The 27,805-nt window shown below is 48.3% G+C and overlaps 1 protein-coding gene and 1 non-coding gene across 2 annotated transcripts; one reads left to right on the forward strand and one right to left on the reverse strand.

Moving 5' to 3' along the window:
• The first annotated feature begins 579 nt into the window (after positions 1-579).
• PODXL2 (podocalyxin like 2) lies at positions 580-27,443 on the forward strand. Its single transcript, XM_054723597.1, has 9 exons — positions 580-649; positions 897-1,061; positions 4,327-4,605; positions 14,878-15,668; positions 16,446-16,520; positions 22,845-23,001; positions 23,650-23,711; positions 26,150-26,329; positions 27,008-27,443. The coding sequence occupies exons 1-9, from the start codon at positions 580-582 to the stop codon at positions 27,218-27,220; spliced, it is 1,992 nt and encodes a 663-aa protein (XP_054579572.1). The 3' UTR covers positions 27,221-27,443.
• LOC114230050 (U6 spliceosomal RNA) lies at positions 6,379-6,483 on the reverse strand. Its single transcript, XR_003615907.2, has one exon. It is a non-coding gene; the product is annotated as a U6 spliceosomal RNA (small nuclear RNA).
• Positions 27,444-27,805: the final 362 nt, after the last annotated feature.

Below are 27,805 nucleotides of genomic sequence, written 5' to 3' on the forward strand. Positions count from 1 at the left end.
CAAATGCCTCTAGAAGCCTTTCCTAACCCCACTCCTCTTGGAGCTGCTGTGCAACCTCGTGATGTACAGTTGGCAACACTCCACGTTGACAGCGTTAGTGGTCACTCCCCAGTCCTCTGAGCAATCTCATTTGATGCCGGCGACCACTGCCTGCCTCCTGGGTGCGCAGGAAATGTTTCCAGGGGATGGGTGACTGGGTGGCTCTGGCGCTCACCTCCATCACTGGGGCTGGACAGGCGACCTGGGGTCCTGCGCGAGGTGTGAGGCCCCAAATTCCAGGCCTCACGGTCGCGGCCCCGCCTCCTCCAGGCCTCGGCAGCGCTGATTGGTTGATCCGCACAGGGGAGGAGGTGGAGGGGGCCACCCGCGCCCCCTCCTCATCTCCGCGGGGGCGCGCCCGCGGCACGCGACTGGGCGGGGCCGAGGGTGAGGGACGGCCGCCCGGACCAATGGGGCGGGCGCGCGCCGCAGCCGCCGCCACCACCGCAGCCGCCGCCACCGCAGCCGCCGCCGGAGCTCGGCCCCTGACGCAGGCCGAGGCGCCGCGCCGCTGCTGCTGCGGGCGGCGACGGCTGCACCATGGGCCGGCTGCTGCGGGCTGCCCCGCTGCCGCCGTGGCTGCGGCCGCTCCTCCTGCTGCTGGCCGGGGGTGAGTGCGCGCCGGCGGCGGGCGGGAGGGCGGGCGGCGGCGGGGCCGGGCGGCAGGCCGCGGTGCTGGACAGCTCCCGCCCGCCAACAAAGGACCGGCGCGGGGCGGGAGCGCGGTCTGGCGGGGCTGTGGCGCCGTCCTTCCGCCACACGCGCTCGCGGGGAGTGGGGGGCGTGGGGCGACCGCGTGTGCCTGCGGTGCGTGTGGTTCCACGCGTGAGCGCCACACCCACACATACACACATCAGCGAGTGAGCCCGAGAGTCGCGGGCGCCAGAGCACGCTCCGGGCGGCGCTGGCCGGCCGGGGGGGGGGGGGGGGGGCGCTCGGGGCCGGCCCCGGGGCGGAGAGGAGGACGAACGGCCCGCCGGCCTCTGCGACAGCCTCACAGGAATGGGAGACAGCATCCGAAGGTCCCCTGGGGCCGCGACAGTGCGTGTGGGGTGGGAGTGTCTGCGGCTGCGAGGGGAGGCTGCCAACGCGCCTCGACAGACAGCTGCTGCGACAGTGGGGGTGTGTTTACGCGTGTGTGGGGTTACTGGACGGGAGGAGGGGTGTGTCGTGGCGAATGCGGCTCCCAGGCTGTGTTGGGCAAGTTACTTTGTCACGAGCTGACAGAGAAGAGGTACGGCAGCCCCAGGTCTCTGTGTGTGACAGTGACAGCGCTGGATAGCTCCTGCGCAGCTGACAGCAGGGGTGTGAGAGACCCTCTGAGATGGTTTCCATACAGTTACTCGAGGGCACTGGGATGGATGTGGGTGATGAAAGGTTCGGGGGGTGGGGGGCAGGTGTGCAATGGATGTGCCTGTGAGCAAGAGACAGAGTCTGAGAACAGCTTCGGAGTGGCAGACTTGGGATTTAGGTGTGTGCTGGGGCGGGGGGTGGGGGGGGGGCACAAAGTGTGTGACAGCCTATGAGACAGGCCACCAACACAGAATGGGGGTAGGGAGTAGGGAGAAGGGCTGTCTGCAAGAGTAGGTCATATCAGGACATGGCCAAACAGCTTCTCCACGTGGCTGACCGAGCGAGGGGGAGAGATGCCTGAGTGTATATTGAGGTCTGATCGGTAACTGGTGTTGGTGCAGAAGAGAACTGGGGTGAGTGTGTGCGTGGATGTGTGCGCGCGCTCCTGTATCAGATAGCCTGGAGTGGCTCCATTTCCAGTGGACACACAGGGGTGTGGCGTGCTTATATGTAGCAGTGTGCCTGGGACATTGGCGAGTAAGCACTTCCCATACGGTTAGCCCACAAAGGCAGGCACGTTGTGTGACGTGTGTGAGTGGAGGAGAGACTAGTGAAGGGTCTCTTCCTGAGGGGAGCAGCAGCCTCTGCTTGCTGGTGGCAATGAGATGTGCCGTTACCATGGGCCATAGTGACAGAATCCCAAGAAGACCGTCTGGGAGGGGAAAGGGGCGGCTCCTGAGCACGTCTCAGGGAGGCTGGGTTCCGCAGGGGTCAGTCAGGGATGGGGAAGGACCTACGTGGTGTGCACAGAAAAAGTGTCCACAAGTGTTTCTCTCAGACACACACGCACACTTACCTCCATCCTTGCACATCTTAAATCCTCTTTGAAGAAGGCGAGACTCAACAAATAAATTAAAATTGATTAGTTCACCGGTTCTTCTTGTGACAGCCACACCGGAACTGGCCATGCCCACCTGTAACTGCCTGTACCCTTACATGGCTAGCCATGGCTTACTGTGGGCAACTTTTCTCCCTTCTATTCTTTCCTCTTCTCCTCCCTCCCATACACATTCCTCATGACACCCATGTTATCTCCATGTATGGGTTACATGTGTGAGTCTAGCAGTATGTCTCTTTCTTACACGCCTTTGTGTAGAAACCCTACAAAACCCTTCAGCGTTTTTCTCTGACACACACAGACACACATGAGTATAAGTATGTATGTGGTAGGGTGACAGGGCTAGACAGTTTCTGCTGTAGCTGACACTCACGGGTGTGAGGGCTGTGTAACAGATACTGCCGGGCGGCTCCAGGACGGGTGTCTGGCAAGGGCTTAGGGAGATCTGGACCACAGAGCTGCTGATTAAGAGGATAGTGAGGATGGGGCTGATGGTGAAAATCAGAAAAGGATGTCTGGATCAGGAGCAGATTGCAGGGGAGATAAGACATGGGATTACTAAGGCCTAGTTTTGTGGGTTTTTTTTTTCACTCATTTGCCTGTTTTTCGAATGTGTTTGGGTCAGGTTTTTATTATTTGAGGCTGTTCCTCTAATCCTTTCATGCCCCTTCTTTTTCTCTCCCTTCCTCTATTGGCAGTGATGAAGTAACAGAAAATTATGGGTGTTAGAGAAAAAAATTACAAAGAGTATAATTCTGAAATTTTAAATCAGGCGGGGTCTCAAGTAAGGCAGATTAGTTGTAAGGCAGATTAGTTAAGTGCAGAAGTACTTATACATAGAATGAATAAGTCTCAGCTACTATTTTGATGGGCAAGTTTGAAAATAAGTAACCTCTCTTAATTCCCTAAATAATTACTCATTGCCAAAGCTGTTGAAAACATCAAGGTCTATAAAAAGAAAAAATAATTATAGGGAAAAATAACTTCAAGAACATGGAACTGTTTATTGGAGAAAGAATGAAAAACTAGAGTCCCTTTTTCACACACAGCTTTCAGTAAGGTTATCAAAATATCTGTTAATTCCTGCCAGGTTGTTGGGAAAGGAAGACAAGGATTGGGGAAGGGAGAAGAAGTAGAGAAAGATTGTGGCTTCTCTGCTTGACAGGTAAAGGATTGGGGTTCAGAGAATGGAGGAGTCACCTGTCATAGAAGTCGTAGGGAATAGACCCAGGGACTTCAGACCATAGTCCTCTGCACAAAGAGCTTCGCTGACTAAAAAGTATATTATCCCCAGAGGTGGGAAGTCAACAGGTCAGACTTTCCTCAAGAGGACAGACACAGTTTTCTCAAGATCCAAGCTGTGCTGGAGAGCCTGACCAAGGCCAGAGGCAGTGACTGCGCTGCCACCACATCGCAGTTCAGCTCTGAGAGAGTTCTTGGATTTTGAAGAGGCAATGTGTGTTTGATCCTCCAGTTATTTTGTAAAAGGTAAAATTCCGAGGATTCTTGCCCGGCTGGCATGGCTCAGTGGTTGAGGGTCGACCTATGAACCAGGAGGTCAGGGCTCGATCCCCCGTGGGGGACATGTAGGAGGCAGCAGCTCAATGATTCCCCCTCTCCCTTCTTCTCTGAAATCAATAAAAATATATTTTAAAAAATTCCAAGAATTTTTAAAATCAGTTTGCACTTTTCTAAAAAAGCTGAAGTGCCCGGCCAGTGTTGCTCAGTGGTTGAGCATCAATCTGTGAACCAGGTGGTCAGTTTGATTACCTGTCAGGGCACATACCCGGGTTGCGGCCTCAATCCCCAGTAGGAGCGTGCAGGAGGCAGTTGATCAGTGATTCTCATCATTAATGTTTCTATCTCCCTCCCTCTCTCTCCCTCTCTCTTTCTCTCTGAAATCAATAAAAATATGTTTAAAAAAATTTTTTTAGTGAGAATGGCATCCAAGAATCCCCTCGCAGTCCCTGGGTCTCAGGACTGTCCCCCAAAGCCCCACCCCACTTCAGGTTCATTGTTGTGGAGACATGTCTTAACCCCACAGCAGCCTGTCCTCTCTGGCCTCTCATAACCACCGGGCTTTTGTGTTTGTGCAGGGGTGTCGCTGGGCGCATATGCAGCCGGGTCTGATGAACCTGGCCCAGAGGGCCTCACCTCCACCTCCTTGCTGGACCTCCTGTTGCCCACTGGCCTGGAGCCGCTGGACTCAGAGGAGCCCAGTGAGGCCATGGGACTGGGAGCTGGCCTGGGAGCCCCTGGGTCAGGCTTCCCCAGCGAAGAGAGTGAAGAGTCCCGCATTCTGCAGCCACCGCAGTACTTCTGGGAAGAGGAGGAGGAGCTGAATGACTCTAGTCTGGACCTGGGACCCACTGCAGGTAGCTCTTCTTAACAGTATGTGCTGATTGCAGCTGGGTAGGAGGCACTCTTGGCAAAATGCCAAAGGACCATTTCCTTGCTCACATCACATCTCTTCTCTTCTCTCCACCAGCTTTCTCTGTGCATCGGAGCCAAGTCTCTGGGATTCTGAATGTCTTACAGGCTCAGGAGGCCCTTTTCTCTTTAATATTCACTGCTATTTTAGTGAGCCTGTATTCTGTGCCCTAATATTATCCTCAGTTTATACCTGAGAAAACTGAAGCTTAGAAAAGTTAAAAGCATGCTTAAGGTCATACAGCTGTTCAGATTGTCAAGTCATGATTCAAGCTGAGGTCTTTCCAAGGTCTGGGATTTGTTTGTTTTTCTGTACTGTGCTGTATTGTCTCTGTTGAAGGTTCCCAGAAGTCCACACATGCCATGTCCCGCCTTAAGTCTCTCTGGCACCATCAAGGTGTTCTAATTGTCTTGCCCTCAGTCATGGACCAGAGCTGGTTTCTGGACTTACAGAGCATGATCAATAGAAATGTGGGAGCTGGGCTCAGCAGGAATGCATGTACCACGGCTGATTACAGATGCAACAGAGCTTCCATGCTTCTAGCTACAGCAGCTGTGCACATGTCCTTGGCCAGAAGGAGCCCATTTTAAATGTCAGACTGTCAAATCTGTGTGTGTGTGCATGAGCGCATGCACATGGGGTTACAGAATTTAGCTCTAATTACAAAAACAATATATGAAAATTGTAGAAAATATAGAAACAGTACAAATATAAAATCCTGATATGATCTCACAACTAAAAGATAATTACTATTAATAGTTTTGAGTGCTTCCTTCTAGTCACTTTTGTAGACAAAATTGGAATCATAATGGACATAATGTCTTCACTTAAAATATTTCAGAAATGAATTTCCACATCATTAATATTCTCTTATAACCTGATTCTTAATAACTACATAGTATCTCATCATGTGGCTCATCATATGTATGAAACCGGTTCTCTATTGTTGAATATTTAGTTTGTTTTTATGCTGCTATAAATATCCTCATATGTTTTTGTACTTTTCTGATTCTTTGCTTAGATAAATTTCTAAAATAAAATTTCTGGGTCTAAAAGTGTGTCAGTCAGCATCCCAATCAGAAACTTAAGACAGAATCAAACTAAAATAATCCAAGGAGGGTTTATTTATAGAGCAGTGAATTTACAAAGATATAGGTAGGAACAGGTGATCACAGTGCATTTGCTTCACACCCCTCCTTGCTTTGCTTCCCCCCCTCTTTCATAACTCACTCTCTCTCCCTCCCTCCCTCTCTCTCTCTTCCCCATTGGCTTCTCTAGGTGTCATTATAATAAAAATAAAAATGCCTGTCATTCATTGAACACAAGCCATGTAATGGGCACTTTGCATACATTCTGCTCATGCCAGGTCCACAACATACCAGCTCCACAACACAGGTGTGTTTTCTTATCTCTACTGTACATACCTGAAGAACTGTGAGGTGTGGACACAAGTGCCCTCCAAGGGCGATGGACAAGAGGTACAGAACAGGAGGAGGAGGAGAGGGGTTTTGTCCAGGCTCCCTCATTGCTCACCTTTTGATTGGTCTACTTGCCCACAGCATGAGCTCTGCCCAAGGGCACATACCTGTGTACAGCAGAGCTGAGTCTAGGATCAGTTTTCCTGAGCAGTGGTACCTGTGGACCTGGGTTCTTGCCACGGGAGCACACTGATGGTATGTGTTAGTTAGGAAACCAGTAAATTTTTTTAATTGGAAAAAAATATATAGAATACTTCACAAATTTGTGTGTCATCCTTGCACAGGGGCCATGCTAATCTTCTCTGTATCGTTCCAGTTTTAGTATATGTGCTGCCAAAGTGAGCCTGTGCCAGTACATGTTATCGTTACCTGTATTATTGTACATCTCATTTCTAGTTTGTTATGCCTAGAAGAACTAGAGCTGGTGCCTGCCTTCCCCTTCTGTAGCCGTGATCCTGGGGGTGGGGGTCGGGGGGGGCAGGGGTCCAATGGCGAAAACAGCTGGTGGAGTTTCTGCTTGACGGATGATGAGTGGGTTCCTTTTCTAAACTTGGCTTCAGTCTCTTTATCTGTGAGACCATGCGAATGATAGATTGAAGTCTTTTGCAGATTTAAAATATTATGATTCTCTGACATTTCAATTGAAAAAAGCAGTCTCAACAAAGTAGGCAAAAAGAAATGTAATGTAAATTTGCCACTTTACCATCAAGCCATCATAAAGCCGGATCAATTAGCTCATGCAGAATTGTTAATGATTAAGAATATTTTGCCTAGCCAGTGTCACTCAGTCGTTGAGCATTAACCCATGAACCAGGAGGTCTCGGTTCGATTCGCCATCAGGACACATGCCCTGATTTCTGGCTCGATCTCCAGTAGGGGGTGTGCAAGAGGCATCCAATTAATGATTCTCATCATTGATGTTTCTCCCTCTCTCTCCCTCTCCCTTCGTCTCTAAAATAAATTTTAAAAATATATTTTCAAAAAAAGAATATTTCCCCAGGTTACTTATTTCTCTCAAGACTGTCCCTATTGTCACCCTCCACTTCTTTCATTTTCTAAACTCCTTAATAAAATTCTTTGCAAGCAGTTTTAATTTCCCCAGTGAACAAGTTGATTGGTGTTCTATAAGAAAAGAGATAACTCTTTGGGCTTGGCAAGTTTTAGAAAGCCTACTCAAACAGGCACACAGGTGTTTCCTGGCTCAGTAACTGCTTCAAGCAGGTGGGGTCCTGGGGTTGAACCTGAATCAGAGCCCGCCTTGCTCCACCGTGCTTCCCCTTCAGGCTTCATTCTTAGGCAGGCTGTTCCTGTGTGGTGGCTTCAAGAATTTCATTCTTCTTTTATGTAACAGCCCCAGCAGAAGCAAAATCTGCCTTTCCATCACTTTTGGAAAAATATCAGAGGGGAAGCTCATTATTAGTTTGGTTGGAGTCCTGAGCCCATCTCCCACCAGTCCTAAGGCCATGGGGACAGAGGTCTCTCACTGACTCATAGTGGGTCTTGGGGCCCTCTACTCCTGGACTAAGAAGAGGGCCGAATTGGAGTGCCATTAACCAAAGGAGGGGGATGAAATGATGGTTGGGCATAAACCACATTGCATTTGAGGAAAGAACATTCATAAAGTATTTATATTTTATAAAGTATTTTCACACACATTTTTTACCTCACTGCAACCAGATGAAACTTGTAAAAGCAGGCATGATTAGTATCCGTTTTATAGATAAGGAAACTGGCTTAGAGACTAGGTGTAAAAGTGGCACTAAATTACACAGGTAATAAGTGGCAGAGCTGAATCTCAAATCTGAGATTTCTACTTCAAGATCTGCTATTCCTTCTCTATATGAAATCATTCATGAGGCTACTTTAATTACTGTTGCCTGTAATGAATTTTATAGAAAGCAGATCATCAAAGCAGCTGTCTGCTGGGACCTAGACATTCATTCTATACAGTGAATCCTTGTTGAGATTGTATCTGCTATAGAATGATTTAGCCTTCAGAGTCACTGCCCATACATCAGGCATGTTTACTGAGAGGAGCACCAGCTGACAGAAGCACTTCACCTAGACAGAAAAAAAAAAATCTGTATTTTTGTTTTATGCTGGTAATGAGTATCATTATATGAAAGTTAGAAAAGGCAAACAGGTTAAAAGGAGAAACTAAAAGCCACCTATAATCCCATCACTCAGAGTTAACAAATGTAAACATGTATGTCTTTCTGAACTTTTCCCATATGGGAAATACATAAAATATACTTCTACAAAAAATTGTTATTATAGTGTACAGATCTTGCTCTTTCAGTTACCAACATCTTTCCAAGCAAGCGAACACAGCCTTCCCACCTCCTCTGTAAGGCTGATCTGCAGTGTGATGGGCTTCCATTTCTCAGTCTACCCCCTGCTGTGTGAGACCTGGTTGGTTCCAGTCTTTGTTATGTGAACTGTGCCATGATGGAAATTCTTTTTTTTCAAAATGAGAATTCTTAAAACCAAATTGTTATGAATATCCTTAATTGTTTCCTTAGGGTGCACTTCTAGAAGTGAAATTGTGGGTTCAGAATGTGTGTTTTTAAAACTTTTCATTCATATTGCCACCCCCCTCCAAAAATGTAGAGTGATTTCTGTTCAAGTCAGCACTGATTCAATAATGGCCATTATACAGTATATATACTAGAGGCCTGGTGCACAGATTTGTGCACTTGAGGGGTCCCGGATTGTGAGAGGGCACAGGCCAGGCTGAGGGACCCCACCGGTGTACGATCAAGGCCGGGGAGGGACCACAGGAGGGCTCCAGGGCGTGTCTGGCCCATCTCCCCCAATCCCAATTGGCCAGACCACAGCAGCAAGCTAACCTACTGGTTGGAACATCTGCCCCCTGGTGGTCAGTGCGCGTCATAGCGACTGGTCAAACGGTCGGACACTTAGCATGTTAGGCTTTTATTATATAGGATGGATATATATATATATATATATGCCAAAAAAATTTATCATCTTGTTTAATTTATGCTTCTTTCATGATTACTGAGGTTGAGGTAGCTTTTAATTATACTTAAAGTTTCTTCCTTTGTATCTCTGTTTTATACAAATCTATTATGAGTTTTGTGAGTATTTTTATATTAGCATTTGGTTAACTGGCTTGAGTGTTGCACTCAGGGGACAATTTTCAGTGATTCAACATTAATCCAAAGGGATATTTAAAGTGATTTTCAAGGCCACTGGCCCTGATGCCTGTTTTAATTCCATGTCTTAAACAGAGGAGTCAGTTCATTAATATTTAAGCAGATACAAAAGGTCATCCATGAAATAAGGCTTTCTTGGAAGGAAGAAATAAAGTCCAGTGTGGCCTTGATAAACTGGGGAACAAGACCTACGAAACTGTGATGAGCCCTGGCCAGTGTGGCTTAGTTGGTTGGGAGTTGTCCTGTGAACAGAGGTTGTGGGTTCCATTCCTGGTCAGGGCACTTGCCTGGGTTTCAGGTTTGATCCTGGTGGAGGTACATACAGTGCGTTCAGCGTGTCCGCGAGGCAACCGATGGATAGATGTTTCTCCCTCCCTCTCTCTCTAAAATAAATGAAAGCATGTCCTGGACTGAAGAAAAAAAAAAACACAAATAAAAAAACAAACAAACAAAAAAAAACCTGATGAAATGTAAGGAGAGAAAATGCAACATGATCGATTTAGAGAACAAAAGCCAGTACCATAGTGAGATTCAAAGGAAAAAAGAAAAGAATCCAAGTTGTCAAGAGACCTGGAGCTTCCTCGTAGTGGCCTCTAGAGGCCTCTGAGCCACCTATCACATCGCCTGGGGAGAGTGCAGCTTAAGTGCTGTGATGAATGATGTTACTTCCATCAAGAACCTTATTTTACATTGAGCCTCAGTTAGCCTCTAGTTAGTGGATCTTGTTTAGTTTCAACAATTCATTCAGCAAATATTAGTTGTGTAACTACTCTGTTGATTTTGTATAACGACTATTAAAATTGTGGCAAATCCAGAGTTTCCACAAGAGAAGAAAAATATTAATAGGAAGGATTGCAAATAAGGAATAATTATTGATGGTTGTTTAGCCCCAGGGAAAGAAGGCTAAATTAGGGCAACTAAGACAATTTGTAGGGTTGTGTGTGTTTTTCCTGAGGGAGATACTTCCCAGGTGTTCCTCACTTAGTAGATAAAACAGAAATGGGCTTAAGTTATAAATGAACCATCAGTTAGGTTTAAGGAAATTAGGGCGAGAGAAAAAAAGCCAACAACAGCAGTTCCTCTGTAAGGAGGCCAAGATGTGTTCTCAAAGAGGACTGTGAACCCACCTTTTCTAGACTTACTAGCCAGGCACCTGCCAGAGGGCTGAGGCTATCAGCTAGCCTCCTAGATCCCTCCGAGTGTTAGACCCCTAGACCCCTCGTAGTCCCATTATAATAACAGGCTGACCACAGATAGTATCTACTGGGAGATGGGTTGTGTGGAAAGCTTAGAGGAGTGCAAGACATATAGTGAGACTTTTAGAGATTGCCTTGGGGAGAAAAAAGTACCTTCCATGGGACAGATGTTTTTGCATTCATTATGTCATTTCATCTTAGCCTTCTGTAGCAGAGGGGTGGGGTGTGCAGAGCCTAGAGGCCAGTCAACCAGAATGCCAATCCCTGCCTGAAGAGCTCTGAAGCTTGACCTTGGCTCTCACATTTCACCCAGTCTGGTGATTCAAGCACAGCTTTAAAGAGATTGGCTGTGGCCAGAGGGGCAGATGAACTGGGAGAGGTAATGTTACTGCTGTCAATTTGCTCTTCTCAGCGTCTGAAGACAAGTCTTAGACTGACCAGGAGGTGTCTTGAAAGACTGGCTTTGACTACATATGAGCCTGAGTTTTACAACTTTACACCGTGATAAATTTAGCTTCAAAGCTTAGAGAAAGTATCCTCTACTCTCCAAGCTCTTGTTTCCTCATCAGTAAGAGGGGGGCAATGGGCCCTTGGATCTTGTAGGGCCCCTATCTGATACCCTGTATCTGGGATGGGTAGCTGGATTTTCCCCAGGACTTACAGAAGATGTAGTTTCCAATGATGGCCACCAGAAGGACTGGTGTGTCACCGAAGGGAGAAGGTCACAGTCCATCACTGCATGAGGAGACTAGAGGACCCGGAGGTGGCCTGCCTTACCTGGAGAGAAGACCCATTCCCCCCTCCCTCCGTCTCACCCCTGTTGTTGCCCTCCTCTCCTCTCCCTTTCTTTTCTCACCATAACTCCGGCTCTCTCCTTTTCCTCATCCATCTCACTTCTTTTTTTCCTCTTCTTCAATTGCCAATTTACTCCTTTATTCCCCTCCAAAATGACAGCTAAGGCTTCTGCTCCTTTCTCCGTGTTGCAAGTCCCTGGAAGCCTGGTCTTCCTGCCTTGGACACCTGAGTGGGACAAGCATTCTTCCCTGTCCACCAGGCTTGTTCTGTGTCATGGCAACTGTGTTCCTTCCTCCTGGAGTGTTCTGAGCTCTTAGTCCAGGATGACCTGCCCTTTCTCTTTTCTTTTGGTGGTTCTAGCACATTCACTAGCCAGTAGTTAAAATGATCTCTCTCTCTCTCTCTCTCTCTCTCTCTCTCTCTCTCTTCTTCCTTCCCTTCCTCTCTCTCCCCTCTCCCTCTTCTCCTAAAATTTTCAAATTTACAGAAAACTTACAAGAATAATTCCTGTATACCTTTCACTCAGGTTCCCTTATTGTTAACATTGCTTTATTCTGTATATGTATATGTAGACATATAGACATAGAATTTTTCTAAACAATTTGAATTTTTCTAAACAAGTTGCAGACATGATATTCCTTAACCCATAAATATTTCAGTGTATATATTTTTTCAATACTCACCTGAAGATATGTTGATTGATTTTCAGAGAGAGAAATATTGATGTGAGAGAGAAACATCGATCAGTGTCCTTCCATATGTATCCCACCGGGAATAACCTGCAACCTAGGTTTGTGCCCTGACTGGGAATTGAACCTGCAACCTTTTGGTGCACGGGACAACACTCCTACCAACTGAGCCACCAGGCCGGGGCAGTGTGTATTTCTTAACAGCAAAGATATTCTATTACAAAACCACAGTACAATTATCACAAATCAGGAAATTCACATTGATGTGATACTATTATATAATTACAAACTTTATGCAAACTTTGCCAGTTTTCCCAGTAGTGTTCTTTATAGCAAATGAAAAAAAAAATTTTTTTTTCTAGTCCACTATCCAGTCCAGAATCATGTACTGCATTTAGTCATCATGTCTCATTTGTCTCTTTTATTCTGGAAAATTTTCCAGGTTTTTTTTGTCTTTCATGACTTGTGACATTTTTGAAGGGGATAGGCCAGGTATTTTATAGAATATACCTCAATTTTGGTTTTGACTCAGGTTCTGCATTTTTGGCAGAATGTCATAGAAGTGCTATTGTATTTTTCTCAGTAGATCATGGCGTAGTTAAACTGTTGGATAAAGCTTGGCATATTTTTTGTTTATTCCATCTTTTTTTTTTTTTAATTCTCAACTAAGGACATGCTTAGAGAGAAGGAGAGAGAAGGAGGGAGGGAGGGAGGGAGAGAGTGAGAGAAAGAGAGAGAGAGAAAGAGAGAGAGAGAGAGAGAGAGAGAGAGAGAGAGAGAGAGGGAGAGAGAGAGAGAGAGAGAAGAAAGAATAATGGAAGGTTTTAAGTTACTAAGTCTGTAATACTCAAAAAAAGTATATTTAACAAAAGTGGGGGAGGTCTAATTATTTATTTAAATATTATAGTGGGCTTTCAATTATCACTATCATTCAGCTTCTAAAAATCATGCTTTTTCATAGAGAGAATAAATTTTTCTTTTTATAATGGTTCTCAGAGTTCTTAGATCCTTGTTCTAATTTGTATACTTGCTCTTTAGGCCTGCTGCACAGCTTCCACCCTGGGATTTATTGTTATGACATTCCTCTCATGTTTCTTGATTTCCTATGTCTTTTGGGGAGGGAGGTTTCTTGGAGAATGTCCTTAAATCATTTCCTCAGAATCTGTGGATAGTAAAACCTTTTAGTCTTTACATATAAAAATGTCTTTATTTTTAAAGCACACTTGAATGGTAATTTAGTTGGGCATTAAATGCCAGGTTCAGAATAAACTTCCCTTAGAATTTAGAATCTATTTTTCAGTTTCCTTCCTGCAGCTTAGTGTTATTAGTTAGCAGCGTAATGATAATTTGATGACCTGTTTCTTGTTCCTTTATGGATAACCCGTTTTCTCTCTGAGAACTTCAGAAATTGACACCCCCCTCCTCTCTTTCTTTCTTTTTTTCTGTTCTCTCCATTTTATTGGTTCTATCTTTTTGGGAGTCATAAAAAAAAAAAAAATCTTGTCTTTTTGCTTTTGCTTTGGAGTTTTCCCAGATGTTCTATTGAATTTTTACACTTGAACAATTGAATTTCAACTTCCAAGAACTTTTTCTTTTTTAAAGATTACTTGATTTTTTATTATCTTGTTTTTATTTTAGGGATGCAATATTTTTGGCTCTTTCTGAGGATATTAATTGGAATTTTTAATTGTATTCTGTTCCCTGAATTTTCTGTGTTCTGTGTCCTTGCTATTCCACACTTGTTCTTTGCCATTTAACTCTTTTGGTAAGAGAGCTTCCCTCTTCCACTGCTATCTTTTACTATGTTTATTTTGCCTGAGATGTTATCTATTCCTATGATCTCATCTGCTTTCCATGGCCCCAGAAATTTATCTAAACTTTTAAGACTTTCATTTTGATAGTGAAAAAAAATTCTGTCATTTGACAGAAACTTTGGAGGAAGTGGTGGAGGGAGAGAAGGAAGTGAACTAGTAGGCTCAGTTCACCACCTTAAACTATTCCCACCTCTCTCAGTACTTTAAAACTGTCTCTGATATTTATTATTTTGAAACAAAATGGTAGCCAATAAAAGTTGCTACCTAAATATAGCTTCTGATATTTTGAATGAATTTCCAACAAACTGGTCTGTTTTTTTCATATGCCGTTATTGTAAAGAGGCCTAGGATTCATTGAAAAGCCAGAAAACGTCCTGGTTTCCAGGGGGTCTCCTAATTTTTCTGCTTCAAAATGTAATTTCTAGAGTAGCAGTGAGAATAAAAATTCCCTCTCGCACTGCTAACAGTGTCCCTGGAAGTTCTGGAAGGCTTTAAAAACTGTGGGCTCAGCCCGTGGCCTCTCGCTAGCTCTCCTTGCATTTTTTTCATCTCCTGAGTTACAGAATAAGAGCACAGTTGAGGAACAATGGTCATAATCCATGGGTCTCATCTGTTCCTGTGATCAGAGGGTCCTTACACCTCATAAAGGGAACCTTTTCTGATGGGGTGTTCTTGGTGAAATCCCCAGATGAGGAAACACTAATAAATTATAAAAACAATAGAGAAGATAATCCATCAAACTGTTAATAAGGGCTATTTCTGAGGGGTGCAATCATGTAAACTTTCTACCTTATACATTTCTGTATTCATGGAATTTGTGTGTCAGATTTATGTCATTTTTATTATCATGAAGGAAATGAGGGCCAGCCTGGCCTCTGTTTCCCCTGCAGTCTGCCCCTCCCCCTTCCCCAGCTGTATTTCCCAGTCTTTTCTGATAGAACCAACAGTGCGACCTCCCCACTGTCCTCCCAGGGGTCTCATGGTTCTTTTATATCATCTGCTCAGCAAATACTGAACAAAGCAATGAATAATAAAACCAGTGAATGAATTTTCCGTCTCTGTCCTTAGATTATGGTTTCCCAGACTTGACTGAGAAGGCAGGTCCTATAGAAGACACCAGCCAGGGCCAAGAGGCGTCGAGCCTCCCCCCTCCCTTGCCTAAGATGAACCTGGTAGAGCCACCTTGGCATATGGCTCCTGGAGAGGAGGAAGAGGAGGAGGAGGAGGAGGAGGAGAAAGAGGAGGAGAAGGAGGATGTAGAGAAAGAAGAAGAGGAGGAGGAGAAGGAGGAACTGCTGCCTGTGAACAGAGCCCAAGAAGAAGCCCAAACTCAGGTCCATGACTTTTCTCCCACCAGCAGCAGCCAGACCACCCTGGCCCCCAAACACAAGCATGAAGATTCTGGGGACCAGGCCTCCTCAGGTGTGGAGGTAGGGAGCAGCATGGAACCAAGCCTGTCACCGCCCTCAGTCACCCCAAGTACAGTGACCCTAGGGGGTCAGGACTTCACCAACCAGCAGGCAGGGGACACAGCGCTGCCAGCTGCAGGGCGTGAGGTAGAATTTGAGGCTCCGCAGGAGGCAACTGAGGAGGCTACCATGGGAATAACTGTGTTGGCTGGCAAGCAAGGGGAGGTGCTGTCCTTGGCCTCATTCCCTCAAGCAGAAGCCCCAAGTGGGGCCGAGACCCCAGATGAAGACCCCCTTTACCCTGGAGCCTCAGCCACTGTCCCCCTGGCCTCCCAAGAAGTGGAACTGACACCGTCCTCTGCTACCTTGGGACAAGAAGACCTCAGCCAGCAGCCCCAGGAAAGGCAGGCTGCCGAAGCTCAATCCAGAATCCCCTGGGATTCTACTCAGGTAACGAGGAGGCACATGCAGGCCACTGGCTACTCTGGGGCTGCATTGCGGTGGGAGGTCGGCCAGGCTGAGCATGGAGGGCCTTGACACCATGTAGAGTCTCAGCAGAACTGTTGGGGATGCACACCTCATGGCTCAACAGTGGGTGTCCGCACCACACTTACATGCCAAGTAGAAGCTTTGGAAGAGTCTGCTGCCTTGGCCTGGTTTTTATTTGTTCAGGTGCTGCTGCTGCCACTCTTGGCTTCCACACTGCTTATGACAGTGGCGAGAGTTTGTGCTTGACCTGAGTTCTCTCCAGCTGTTTCCATGCACACTATCACATGCACAGTCACCCTCTGCTCCTACCCTCCTCATCCCTGCCCTGCGCTCACACCCTCCAACACCAGAAGAAAAGGAAAGGGGTCCTAAGTTTTCAGCCTGTGCATCTGGCCTGCAGGCATGTTTTTGTTTGCCCTACAGAGCATTAAAATCAAAGTTTGTTCCTAGCTGAGGCAAACTCTCTGTAGTCTGGTCCCTTTGGCACAGATTCCTCTTCCTTTGTGTCACTCCTGGCCTCCTCCTCTCACTTGCTCCCTGAAGACATACGGGTTTGTGAACTTGGGTTGGATCCTGGGCATGTCACCTTGCAGAGGCTGTCAGCTCCCACCTAACTATCACAGACCTATACCTGGCCTTCACCTCCCAGCTTCTCAAAGAGTTTCTACCCAGGCTTTCTCTGGATGCCTGTCCTTATACCTTTGTAACTGTTACTCTTCTTTCTGTTTCATTGTACAGGTGGTCTGCAAAGACTGGAGCAATCTGGCTGGGAAAAATTACATCATTCTGAACATGACAGAGAACATAGACTGTGTGAGTGCTGAGCTAGGCTGAGGACCACAGGCTGAGGTTGGAGGCAGGCGGGCAGACTGGAGGCAGTAGGCAGGCACTGGGGATTGGGCAGTGGATGGGGTAGAAGGCTTAGCTCTTAAGTCAGAGGGGGCTAGCCTAACCCAGGGCATGAACCAACATCCAAGAAAACAGTGCTTTCATGTTTTCAAATTTCTAAGGCCTCTTTTGTTCTTGTCCGCCCCCCAACCCCCGTTTTTAGTTTAAAGGAATGGTTTTGCTCATGCGTGCAATATCTTATCTCTCTGAGGACATGGAAATCATTTTTTTAAATATTTTCTTCCTGTATAGGTTGCTCTCCTGATTTCTTTGTTTCAGTCTCAGTTTTTCCACATGCACATTAATGTCTGGCGGTGTTTGCCACCAGGAAGCTGGCTGAAAGCTTTGAGTGTGGTGGTGGAGTTTCTTAACTATGGCATCTCAGGAGGGTGGTCTGACCGGGTCATTTCATTTGAAAATTTCTAATCCCAACATCATTAGGTCCTTCCTCCTAGGTCCGTGGTCGGCAAACTGCGGCTCGCGAGCCACATGCGGCTCTTTGGCCCCTTGAGTGTGGCTCTTCCACAAAATACCACGGCCTGGGCGAGTCTATTTTGAAGAAGTGGCGTTAGAAGAAGTTTAAGTTTAAAAAATTTGGCTCTCAAAAGAAATTTCAATCGTTGTAACTGTTGATATTTGGCTCTGTTGACTAATGAGTTTGCCGACCACTGGCCTAGGTGATTAGATCCTCTGAAAAGGGGACTTCTTTTCTCCTGGGAGTATAAAGGGCTGGTTGCCAGTGTTCTGGGGACCAGGGTGGAGAGAAGGCTGGGCGTCCCAGTATTAGAAACATATGTGCATGCGTATATTTTACTTCCCTTGTTTACCACGTGAGCCCCCTTTCATAGTTGTGCCTGGTGTCTCCTGAGCCCTCTCTCCTTGGCTTGTAGATGACTGTCCTCTCCCAGTGTCCTCACATGGTGCTCCCCTGTTCATATCTGTGTCCTAATCTTCTCCTCTTGTAAGAACACCAGTCATTGAATTAGGGCCCTCCCTAATGACCTCATTTTAACTTAGTTACCTCTCTAAAGGACCTGTCTCCAAATACAGCCACATTAGGACATACTGGAAGTTAGGACTTCAACATATGGATTTGAGGGTGACACAGCTAGTCCTTAGCAATAGTCTTGCATTTTTTCCCCCTTTAACAATATAGTCTGGAAACCACTTTTATGACCATTACAGAGATCATTCTTTAAAAAAAAAATCTTTATTCTTTTAAAAAATACATATATTTTTATTGATTTCAAAGAGGAAGGGAGAGGGAGAGAGAGATAGAAATATCAATGACGAGAATCATTGATCGGTTGCCTTCTGCACGCCCCCTACTGGGGATCGAGCCCAAAACCTGGGCATGTGCCCTTCACTGGAATTGAACTTGGGACCTTTCTGTCCACAGGCCAAGGCTCTATTCACTGAGCCAAACCAGCTAGGGCAAAATCTTTTTTTTTTTTTTTTTTTGTTCTCAGATGACATAATCTTTTTTTTTTTTTTTTTAAATTTCTTTATTGATTAAGGTGTCACATATTTGTCCTCATCCCCCCATTCCCATCCCACCCCTCTCCCCACGCATGCCCCAATCCCCTGTTGAACTTAACCGTTGGATAGGCTTATATGCATGCATACAGGTCCTTTGGTTGAACTCTCCCCCTACCCCCACCCTCCCCCTACCCTCCCCTATCCTCCCTCTGAGGCCCGATAGTCCGATCGATGTAGGGCAAAATCTTTATTGTTGAGAGTATTACAGTTGTTTCCCTTTTGTTTTCCCCTTGTCCCCCACCTCCCAGTTCCCGCCCCACTATCTGTGTCCATGGGCAATGCATATATGCATATAAGTTCTTTGATTAAACTCTTCCAGCTTCCCCTTCTCCCTTCTCTCTGAGATTCGCCAGTCTGTTCCACGTTTCCAAGCCTCTGGTCCTATTTTATTGTGTTCATTAGATTCCACATATAGGTGAGATCATGTGATATTTGTATTTCTCTGTCTGGTTTATTTCACTTAGCAAAATCATCTCTGGGTCCTCCATGCTGTCTCAAAGAGTAGTAGATCCTTCTTTTTTACAGCTGCATAGTATTTCATTGTATAAATGTACCACATCTTTTTTATCCATTCATCTAATGATAGGCACTTAGGCTGTTTTCAGATCTTAGCTATTGTAAACAGCATTGCTAAGAACATAGGGGTGCATATATTCTTCCTGATTGGTATTTTGGGATTCTTAGGAATATATCCTAAGTGGGATCACTGGGTCAAATGGCAGTTCCATTTTTAATTTTTTGAGGAAACTCCACACTTGTTTTCCATAATGGCCGCTCCAGTCTGCATTTCCACCAGCAGTGGACTAGGGTTCCTTTTTCTCCACATCCTCACCAGCACTTATTGTTTATAGAGACCATTCTTAATCATTTTTTACAACTGAATAATGACTCCATTATGTTTGTATACCACAGTTTATTCATCAAATTACCTTTGTAGGGCAGTATTCTGCAATTAGTTCCAATGTTACAGTGAATAATGTGCATATGTATTTTTGCGTGGTTGGAATGTATATTCAGAGTAAATTCTTAGAATTGAGATTCCATATACAGGTTGTTAAATATTGCCAAATTCCCATTTCTCTCTCATTCTTAGAGGTTTAGGGCCTTATTTTTCCATCTACCTTGTCTTTTATTTATTTTTAATATATTTTTTTTTTTAATTTCAGAGAAGAAGGGTGAGGGAGAGGGAGATAGAAACATCAATGATGAAAGAGAATCATTGATTGGCTGGCTGCCTCCTGCACGCCCCCTACTGGGCTTCGAGCCCTCAATCCAGGCATGTGCCCTTCACCGGAATCGAAACTGGGACCCTTCAATCTGCAGGCTGACACTATCCACTGAGCCAAATCGGCCAGGGCTACAATGTCTTTTAATATACACTTTTATGTTTTCTATGTCTTTAAAATCTCTCTGATGCATTCTGGATGATTTTCTAGCTCTAGCTTTCAAATTAGTAGCTCTCCTCAGTTGTATCTAATCTTCTGTTTGACCTACCCATTGAGTCATTAATATAGATAACTATTTTATATTTTTAGAATTTCTATTTGATTCCAAATCTCTTCCTTTTTAAAATTTTGTTCTCTTCTTTCATTATGGTTTCTATTCCTTTACTTCTTTAATTATTTTAAACATACTTATTTTATTATCTCTTTTATATTTAGTGACACCACATCTTGACCTGTCAGTTCTCCTGTTTGTTGCATTTATGTCTTAGTCCCTCATATGGATCATAATTTATTGTGATCTCATCTTAAACCCCAGGCTGTGAAAGAACTCCTTACAGAGTGATTTCAGGGGACCTTCAGGAGTTCTAATAGTCTTAGAATAATTTTCAATTTATTTCTTGGCTTATATTTCTATACCACAAAGGACTACAAGTTTGGACTCCACTCCCAGGTGAAGTGCAAGCCTGGGTTTTTCAGTGATTTCAGGTAACATTATTTCTCCTATCCATGCACACAGGCAGATGGCATACCCCTTATAGCTCCTCCAGGTGAGTGGGAAGTTTTTTGAGTCCCCATTTTACTGAGAGGGCTGCTCTTTGAGGCTCTGTCCTGGTACTCTGCTGTAGTTCCCCACGCCGCCTGGGCCAGGAGCACATTTTCTGCCTCCATGTGAGCATTGAAAGTCAGGTCTCCAACTGCTGGATCCAATATCTGGGTCCTGGAATTACTGTGGCTTTAGTGTCAGCTTACTCTTCTGGCTTCAAGTTCCGTTTGTTTTTGCCTCCTTTGAGCTTGAAGTGGGACATGCTTTTAGAACATCTTCATTGTTTTGTTGTATTTTGTCCAGTATTTCTGTGTTTGTAGCAAGGTGGTAGAGCAGTTCCATCTGTCATCTTGCCAAAAGTCAAAATGTTCTGATGCATAATGAGATGTCGCTTCCTATTTGTCGTAAGAACCATACCAGTGGAGCTGGAGCCCCTACAGTGGGAGAAACTGTGTGATTTGTGAGAAGGTTCATCTGCCCAGGAGTTAGCAGGGAAGATAGTTTATACCTATGAGTGTACTGCATTTAAGAAAAGTTCTAATGACTTACAATATACGTCCAGAAAAACACACAAATCTTAAGTATACAGCTTGATGGATACCATTGATTTTGTAAGTAGGAACTAAGTGTCGGTGGCCTGAGACAGTGGTTCTCAACCTTTTTTAATGCCGCGACCCTTTAATACAGTTCCTCATGTTGTGGTGACCCCCAACCATAAAATTATTTTTGTTGCTACTTCATAACTGTAATTTTGCTACTATTAATGAATCGTAATGTAAATATCTGTGTTTCCTGATGGTCTTAGGCTCTACAGCAGCAGTTCTCAACCTGTGGGTCGCTAGCAACGAAAACAATTTTATGGTTGGGGGTCACCACAACATGAGGAACTGTATTAAAGGGTCGCGGCATTAAAAAGGTTGAGAACCACTGGCCCTGGGAGAAAAGCCCTGGCTTTGGAATCTAAATAATCTGGGTTCAAATCCTGGTTCTGCCATTTGTCAGTTCCATGACCTTTAGCAAAATACTGCACCTCTCTGAGCTTCAGTTTCCCCATCGGAAAATGTGGGCTTTGGTCCTAACAGCGTGGGCTTACTATGATGATTAAGTCAGGCAGACAGTTGGGCCCAAGAAAATGTGGGGCATGCACATGTAGTGAAGCATAGGGCTACAGCAGGGCGGGGAGGCACACTACTTGGGACAGGAGGGTGGGTTTGTTTTTCTTTTTGCAAGCAGTGGGGCTGCTTGGACACAGTGCATTCTGTGTACCCTGCTCAGGCAGGTGTGAGCTTACACCCCTTACACACACACACACACACACACACACACACACACACGAAGATGGTAAGAACCATTTCAGGAACTGGGCTATCTCCAGGTACCAGTGTTCTTCCAAATTAAAAACTAAGTTGGATTTCTGTTAGGCCAGTGAGTGCCAAAGCTTCTGCCTGAATCTGGCACTTGCCATGGTAATGAAGAACTTTATCCTAGTGGCCTTCAGGTTGACATGACATCCAGGGAAGGCTCATTAGTTTGGGCTCTAACAGAAAGGAGACTAGGAGTGTCAGCGGTCCCAGAGGGGTAGCCTGGTGAGATTCCTGTGCCTTATGGCAGCCCTGGCTTGCAGCTGAGCAGCTGACGGGGGCGGCTGGGGGGGTGGGGGGTGAGGTCTCTGGAAGGGAATCTTGGACTCCAGGAGTAGGGGACAGTTGACTTCCCAGGTACAGGAGGGAGAAGTCTGCTGGAGAGGAGCTAGGGGTTAGGGAGATGGGGAGTGGGTAGCAGTCACAGGGCCAAAGGAAGGTCTCGTCCCAGATGGGGCTAGGCAGGGACAATGGCAGGCTGGGAGCCAGAGGCAGGGTCCTGGTCTCCAGCCCCAGTCTGAGCTCCTGCCACTCACTGAGTTCCTGCTCAGTGCCAGCATCTTGCTTTAGAACACACACACACACACACACACACACACACACACACACACACATCCCCCCTCCATAAGAAAATCTAAACAGTACAAGAGAGTGTCAAATGAGAAAGAAGTCTCCTTACATCCCTCCTCTTGCTCCCAGCCCTGCTTTTGTTTTTTGTTTTTTTTTGGGGGGGAGGGATTACCATTTTAACCATCTCTGCTTAGTTCTTCTGGCCACCACTACCAGCATTAGAGTACTCAGACATCTTTCTTGATTCCCCAACTTTACGCTGTATCTCTACAATGACAGGAGAGAGATGAGCACAGTTAGACTGCTTCCCACCTCTCCTCCTGATCTTTGGTGGCTGTATGGTTGAAAATACCTTTTGTTGTTTTTTATCCCTGCACCCCAAAATATTCATCCCTTGCACTATACACTTGAACACGGACGCACCATGAGCAGTCTTCCATACTCCTTCACATGCTGCACACCCACTTCCTGGACTTGTCATCGTACGTGGGCATATCAGTACCCCCAGCTCAACTGCGAGTATCCCTGGATAGGCCCCACGCCCTCCTCGTGGTGCAAAGCCAAGGTGGGAAGGAGCGCCTGGATGCCTGTAGGGAACAAACCCACAGTCCTCTAGAAGGCAAAGCTCATAGCCTTTCCGTGGTCCAGATCAGCCCCCTCTGAAATAGCCAGATGGCCTTTCCCAGTGTGTGGCTGACGGGCGGAGGTTGGCGTGGGGGCTGGGTCTCCAGGCAGGGGTGTTTAGAGCTGTGTCCCTCACTGAGCACAGGCTCTCTTTCTGCCCCTGTAGGAGGTGTTTCGGCAGCACTGGGGACTGCAGTTCCTGGCTCTGGTGGAGGAGGTGCTACCCCGGCATGGTAGCGGCCACCACGGGGACTGGCACATCTCCCTGAGCAAGCCCAGTGAGAAGGAGCAGCACCTTCTAATGACCTTGGTGGGCGAGCAGGGTGAGCGGGGGGAGGGGCACCCAAAAGAAGCTGGGGGCGGGGGGGCGGGGCGGCGTTGGTATGTTTGGGGAGACGGTCCAAGAAGGCAGTGGGAGGCAGGCCAAACCAGCAGAGGTTTCCCAAGGCCATGGGAGCTCTCCTGCAGAACTGGGAGAAAGTGCAGCCAGGGCGTTTGGATGTGGGATGGGCTTTTAGGATAGGAGGATGAGGTGCCGCTTGGGCCTCCTAGTTTAGGATCCAGGAGTACCAACAACAAGCTTGAAGGCAGGAGGAGGAAGGTGGGAACACTGGGAATAGGAGGGGGAAGAGTGTGGTTTCAGTACAGGTGCCAGACTGTGGCACTGTATACTTTGTGGCGGACTGAGAAGGAATGCGTTCAGAATGCAGACTTAAGGAGCTGTGGAAGTGACCGCCTGGTATCACACCTGTCACTTAGTAGGCACTCACTAAATCTTTTTAATGAGCCAGTCAGTGGGCAGCAAGCAGAGGAGCGAGTGGTTGTGTACACACCATGAGATCTGTGTGTGGACAAGAGCCAGGGAGTGAGGCTCTAGGAACTCAGGCCAGAGGCTGCCCAAGGGGACCAGGAGTCCGAAGGGGGAGCGCCTCAGTGGCCAAGGCTGGACTGATGATGCTGTCTCCCCCCAGGGGTGATGCCCACTCAAGATGTCCTTTCTATGCTGGGTGATATCCGCAGGAGTCTGGTGGAGGTAAGAGGGCAGGGACGAGTTCCTGTCCTGTTCCTTAGCTCTGGCAGCCAGGCTGCCTTCCCTGAGGGCAGGAGGGTGGCCTGCACCCTGTGGAGCAAGGAGCAAAACACAAACTCTTACTCTGGTTCTTCCTTCCAGGTTTCCTAAGACACAGTTCCCATGGGAGAGATAGAGTATATGAGCACTTAGCTATCAACTGCACTGTGCATGGGACAGCCAGGGACTGCCAGGTGGGGGTTTTCTGGGTAGATAGTGGGAGAAACACTACTAGTATGTCTGGCCAAGGAACTGTTCAGAAGTCTGGTGGGTGGGAGCACGTGCTGTGGCTCTAGAACCACAGGAGAAAGCACAAGAGGCCTGGGCATTTCTTCAGAAACCATGAGAGTCTGCAGTGCTTGGCCAGCTGGGGGGCCAGCTGGGGTTGAGGGGCGGGGCTCAGGACACAGCAGACCGGCCTGCCTTCTTGCGATTCACCCCTGACCCAGCATCTGGCCCGTCCTGGAGACTGTGGCTGAGGAGACAGGCTGGCCACCTGTGCATGGTGGAGCAGAGCCATGGCTGATGGGAGGGGCAGGTCCCCATTGTTCCTCCCGTGCCTCATTCACTTCCCTTCCCGAGGACAGTCACCATCTCTAACAAAACCCCTTCCACTCATTGTGAAATCCAGTGATCTGTCATCAGTCCTCCTTTTTAAAAATATATTTTTTTTTATTGATTTCAGCGAGGAAGGGAGAAGGAGAGAGAGATAGAAACATGAGTGATGAGAGAGAATCATAGAAACATCAGTAATGAGAGAATCACTGATCGGCTGCCTCCTGCACACCCCCTACTGGGGATTGAGTCCACAGGCCGACACTCTGTCCACTGAGCCAAACCAGCTAGGCCAGTCTTCCTTCTTACTGAGGGCTGTATAATATTTGACAGCAAAGATGAACTGTGCATGACTTGGTTCTGCCTCTTCAGTACACTCAAGGCGAAGAGGTGGATTCTTGTCGGGGTTCTGTTTTTTTTGGGTTAGTTTTTTTTATCAGCAGAGCGTATTGGATCCTTACTGAGTGCCAGACTGTGCTCAGTTTCCTCACCACAGCCCCAGGGCTCGTGAGCACAAGTAAGGCACCCTACTGAGTACCCTCGGTACTCCATTCAAGGTTAGAGCTGAAGCCCCGGGAAGGTGGTGACTCACCTGAGATTGCACAGCTAGTTGTAGGAGAAGAGCCAGGCTTTGGACTAGGCCTGAATGACCCAAGACCCTGGTCCTTCACCACAACGCTGTGTCTGTACTAAGGGCTGTTCCGGTTGTGAACGTCCTGGCTGTGAACCCTGAGAGCTGGTGGGAACAGGCTGGCCTTGATCTTTTTTGTAGACTCTCCTGCCTCTTCTCCCAGTCCCTGGGTGTTCTGGCTTTACTGGACACTTCATGCTGACTGACATGGCCGAAGGCATGCCGGGCATTTGGAAGTGTATTAGTGGGCAAATTTAGCAAGTTCTAGCAAGAAATATGGACCCTTCATAACTTCAGTCAATAGAGGAAGGTAGTGGAAATATATAGGCGATTCACAGAAACCAAAGGAGAGCTGAATAACTGGCATTAGAAAGGGGAGTGCAAGGCAAAAAGGGGGCTCCCAGCTCTCTGCATCGGGAGCCAGGAAAGAGCACCTTCACCCTGGCACCTGTCTTTTGAGGAGGGCACCTCACCTTCGCTCCCTTTCTGCCTGGATGCTGATTTGTGGAGAGCCTCTGGACCAGAGAAAGCAGGCCCACCCAAGACAACCTGCAGTGTGGGAGGGGGGTTGGGCAGCTAAATACCATTGGTGACCACTCCAGGGGGAAAGGGGAGGAAGCTGGGAGGCTGGGGTGGCCCATGTGGGCTGTCCCCAGTATCTCCTGCACTGTCTCTGGCCCATAACGACCAGGATAATACCAGAATACCCAGGGGCCTAATTCAGTGGTGGTGTGTGGTGGAGGATGTGTGGCAAGGGGATCACAGCTGCCCTTGTCTGTTTTCTTCCTTTTGAAACTGGTGGGACAGGTGTGGAGACTCAGTCTAGTTTGGATCATGACTGGTAGCATGGGGGTGGGCAGCTTCAGTCAGGGGCGGGGCGGGCGGGGGTGGTTAGGGTCACAACCAAATGGATTTTGAGCCAGACTTCTTTCCCACAGGGTCAGGGTCAGGCAGTACCATGCTGGGGATGTGAGGGGGGCATGGAATAGAAATGTAGGGTAGAGAGGCTTGGAGCTGCCCCCAGGGGAACAGGGTGGACACAGGGCAGAGTGAGTCCCTCATGAACACTGATCCGGGCCCCTAAGGGAGCTTCAGGAGCCAGGAGTGTGCCAGCTCCTTCCCAAAGCCTGTCCCTGTTCCTAAGCCCCAGCCCTACGGGGTGGGAGCCATGGCACCCAGGGCCTCAGCTGAGGAGCCTGGCCCCTCCCACCCCCAGATTGGCATCCAGAACTACTCCACAACAAGCAGCTGCCAGGCCCGGGCCAGCCAGGTGCGCAGTGACTACGGGACGCTCTTTGTGGTGCTGGTGGTCATCGGTGCCATCTGTGTGATCATCATCGTGCTGGGCCTGCTCTACAACTGCTGGCAGCGCCGGCTGCCCAAGCTCAAGCATGTGGTGAGTGTGGGGGCAGGTGGGGCCGAGGTCGTGGGCTGGGGTTAGTGCTGGTGGAGATGGGAGTGCCCCGCAAGCTCTGTCATCTGCAGACTGTCATCTCAGGCGGGCTGGCAGTGATGGTCCTGGGTTGGGGTACTGCAGGTGAGGCCACTTGTCCAGTGCCTGCATCTCAGTGGACCTTCTGTGCAGGGCACCAGCCCCAGCCGCAGGAGCCCTCCATGGCACCAGCCCCTCCTGGGGCAGAGTGGCCCTGCAGGCCTGAGCTCATGTGGATGTCTCACCAGAGAAGCCCTGGGTCAGCCGAGCACAGGAGTCCAGAAAAGACTCCTCACAAAGGAGAGGGCAGGGCAAGAGTCCCTTTCCCAGGAGTCCCTTGGAGTCTATAAGGAGGCTTATTGGGAGGGATCAGCTGGTGTTAGTCAAAGGACCAGGAGAATTATTTTAAGAAAGGATTTGGGCTGTGGGAACAGAGAAGAGAGCAGAAGGGAAGTGGCATCTGTGGAAGGTCCCTGGGGTTCCCTGTGTAGGGTTTTACAGATTAGGGAAGGAGCAATGAAGTGACTTGTTCAAGGTCACAGGTCAGGTCAACGGGGCACGTAGTGCAGCTGGTGGGTTGGGCTGGGGCCCGGGCCGAGGCGGAGGCCCTCGCCCAGCATCCTGGTCCCGCCCGGCCCGCAGTCGCACGGCGAGGAGCTGCGCTTCGTAGAGAACGGCTGCCACGACAACCCCACGCTGGACGTGGCCAGCGACAGCCAGTCGGAGATGCAGGAGAAGCTACCCAGCCTGAACGGCGGCGGGGCCGTCAACGGCCCAGGGGGCTGGAGCGCGCTCATGGGGGGCAAGCGGGACCCCGAGGACTCGGACGTGTTTGAGGAGGACACGCACCTGTGAGGGCGGGCGCTGGCGCAGTGCCGGGACCAGCAAGGCGGACCCAGGGCGCACAGTCACGCCCCTTCCTTCCCCGGCCCCGCACCCTCTGCAGCCCGGTTCCCGGTGCCGGCTCCTCCCACTCCCCACCCGAAACTGTATTGGCACAGCCCCACCCCAACCCACGTCCCGAGGGGCGGGTCCCGGGACCCCCATTAAAACTTCCCGGAGCCCACGCCGGGCCCGACCCATCCGCCTGCCTGACTTGATTTTTGCCGCGAGGCGGGCGCTGGCGGGGCGGGCGAGCGGGAGGGAGGGGCGGGGCGAGCGGGAGGGGGCGGGGCGAGCGGGAGGAGGGTCCGGGCGAGAGGAGGGGCGGGGCGAGCGGGAGGGAGGGGCGGGGCGAGCGGGAGGGAGGGGCGGGGCGAGCGGGAGGAGGGTCCGGGCGAGCGGGAGGGAGGGGCGGGGCGAGCGGGAGGGAGGGGCGGGGCGAGCGGGAGGAGGGTCCGGGCGAGAGGAGGGGCGGGGGAGCGGGAGGGAGGGGCGGGGCGAGCGGGAGGGAGGGGCGGGGCGAGCGGGAGGAGGGTCCGGGCGAGAGGAGGGGCGGGG

The sequence above is a fragment of the Eptesicus fuscus genome, chromosome 12, assembly GCF_027574615.1.
Source record: "Eptesicus fuscus isolate TK198812 chromosome 12, DD_ASM_mEF_20220401, whole genome shotgun sequence".
Classification (NCBI taxonomy): Eukaryota; Metazoa; Chordata; class Mammalia; order Chiroptera; family Vespertilionidae; genus Eptesicus; species Eptesicus fuscus.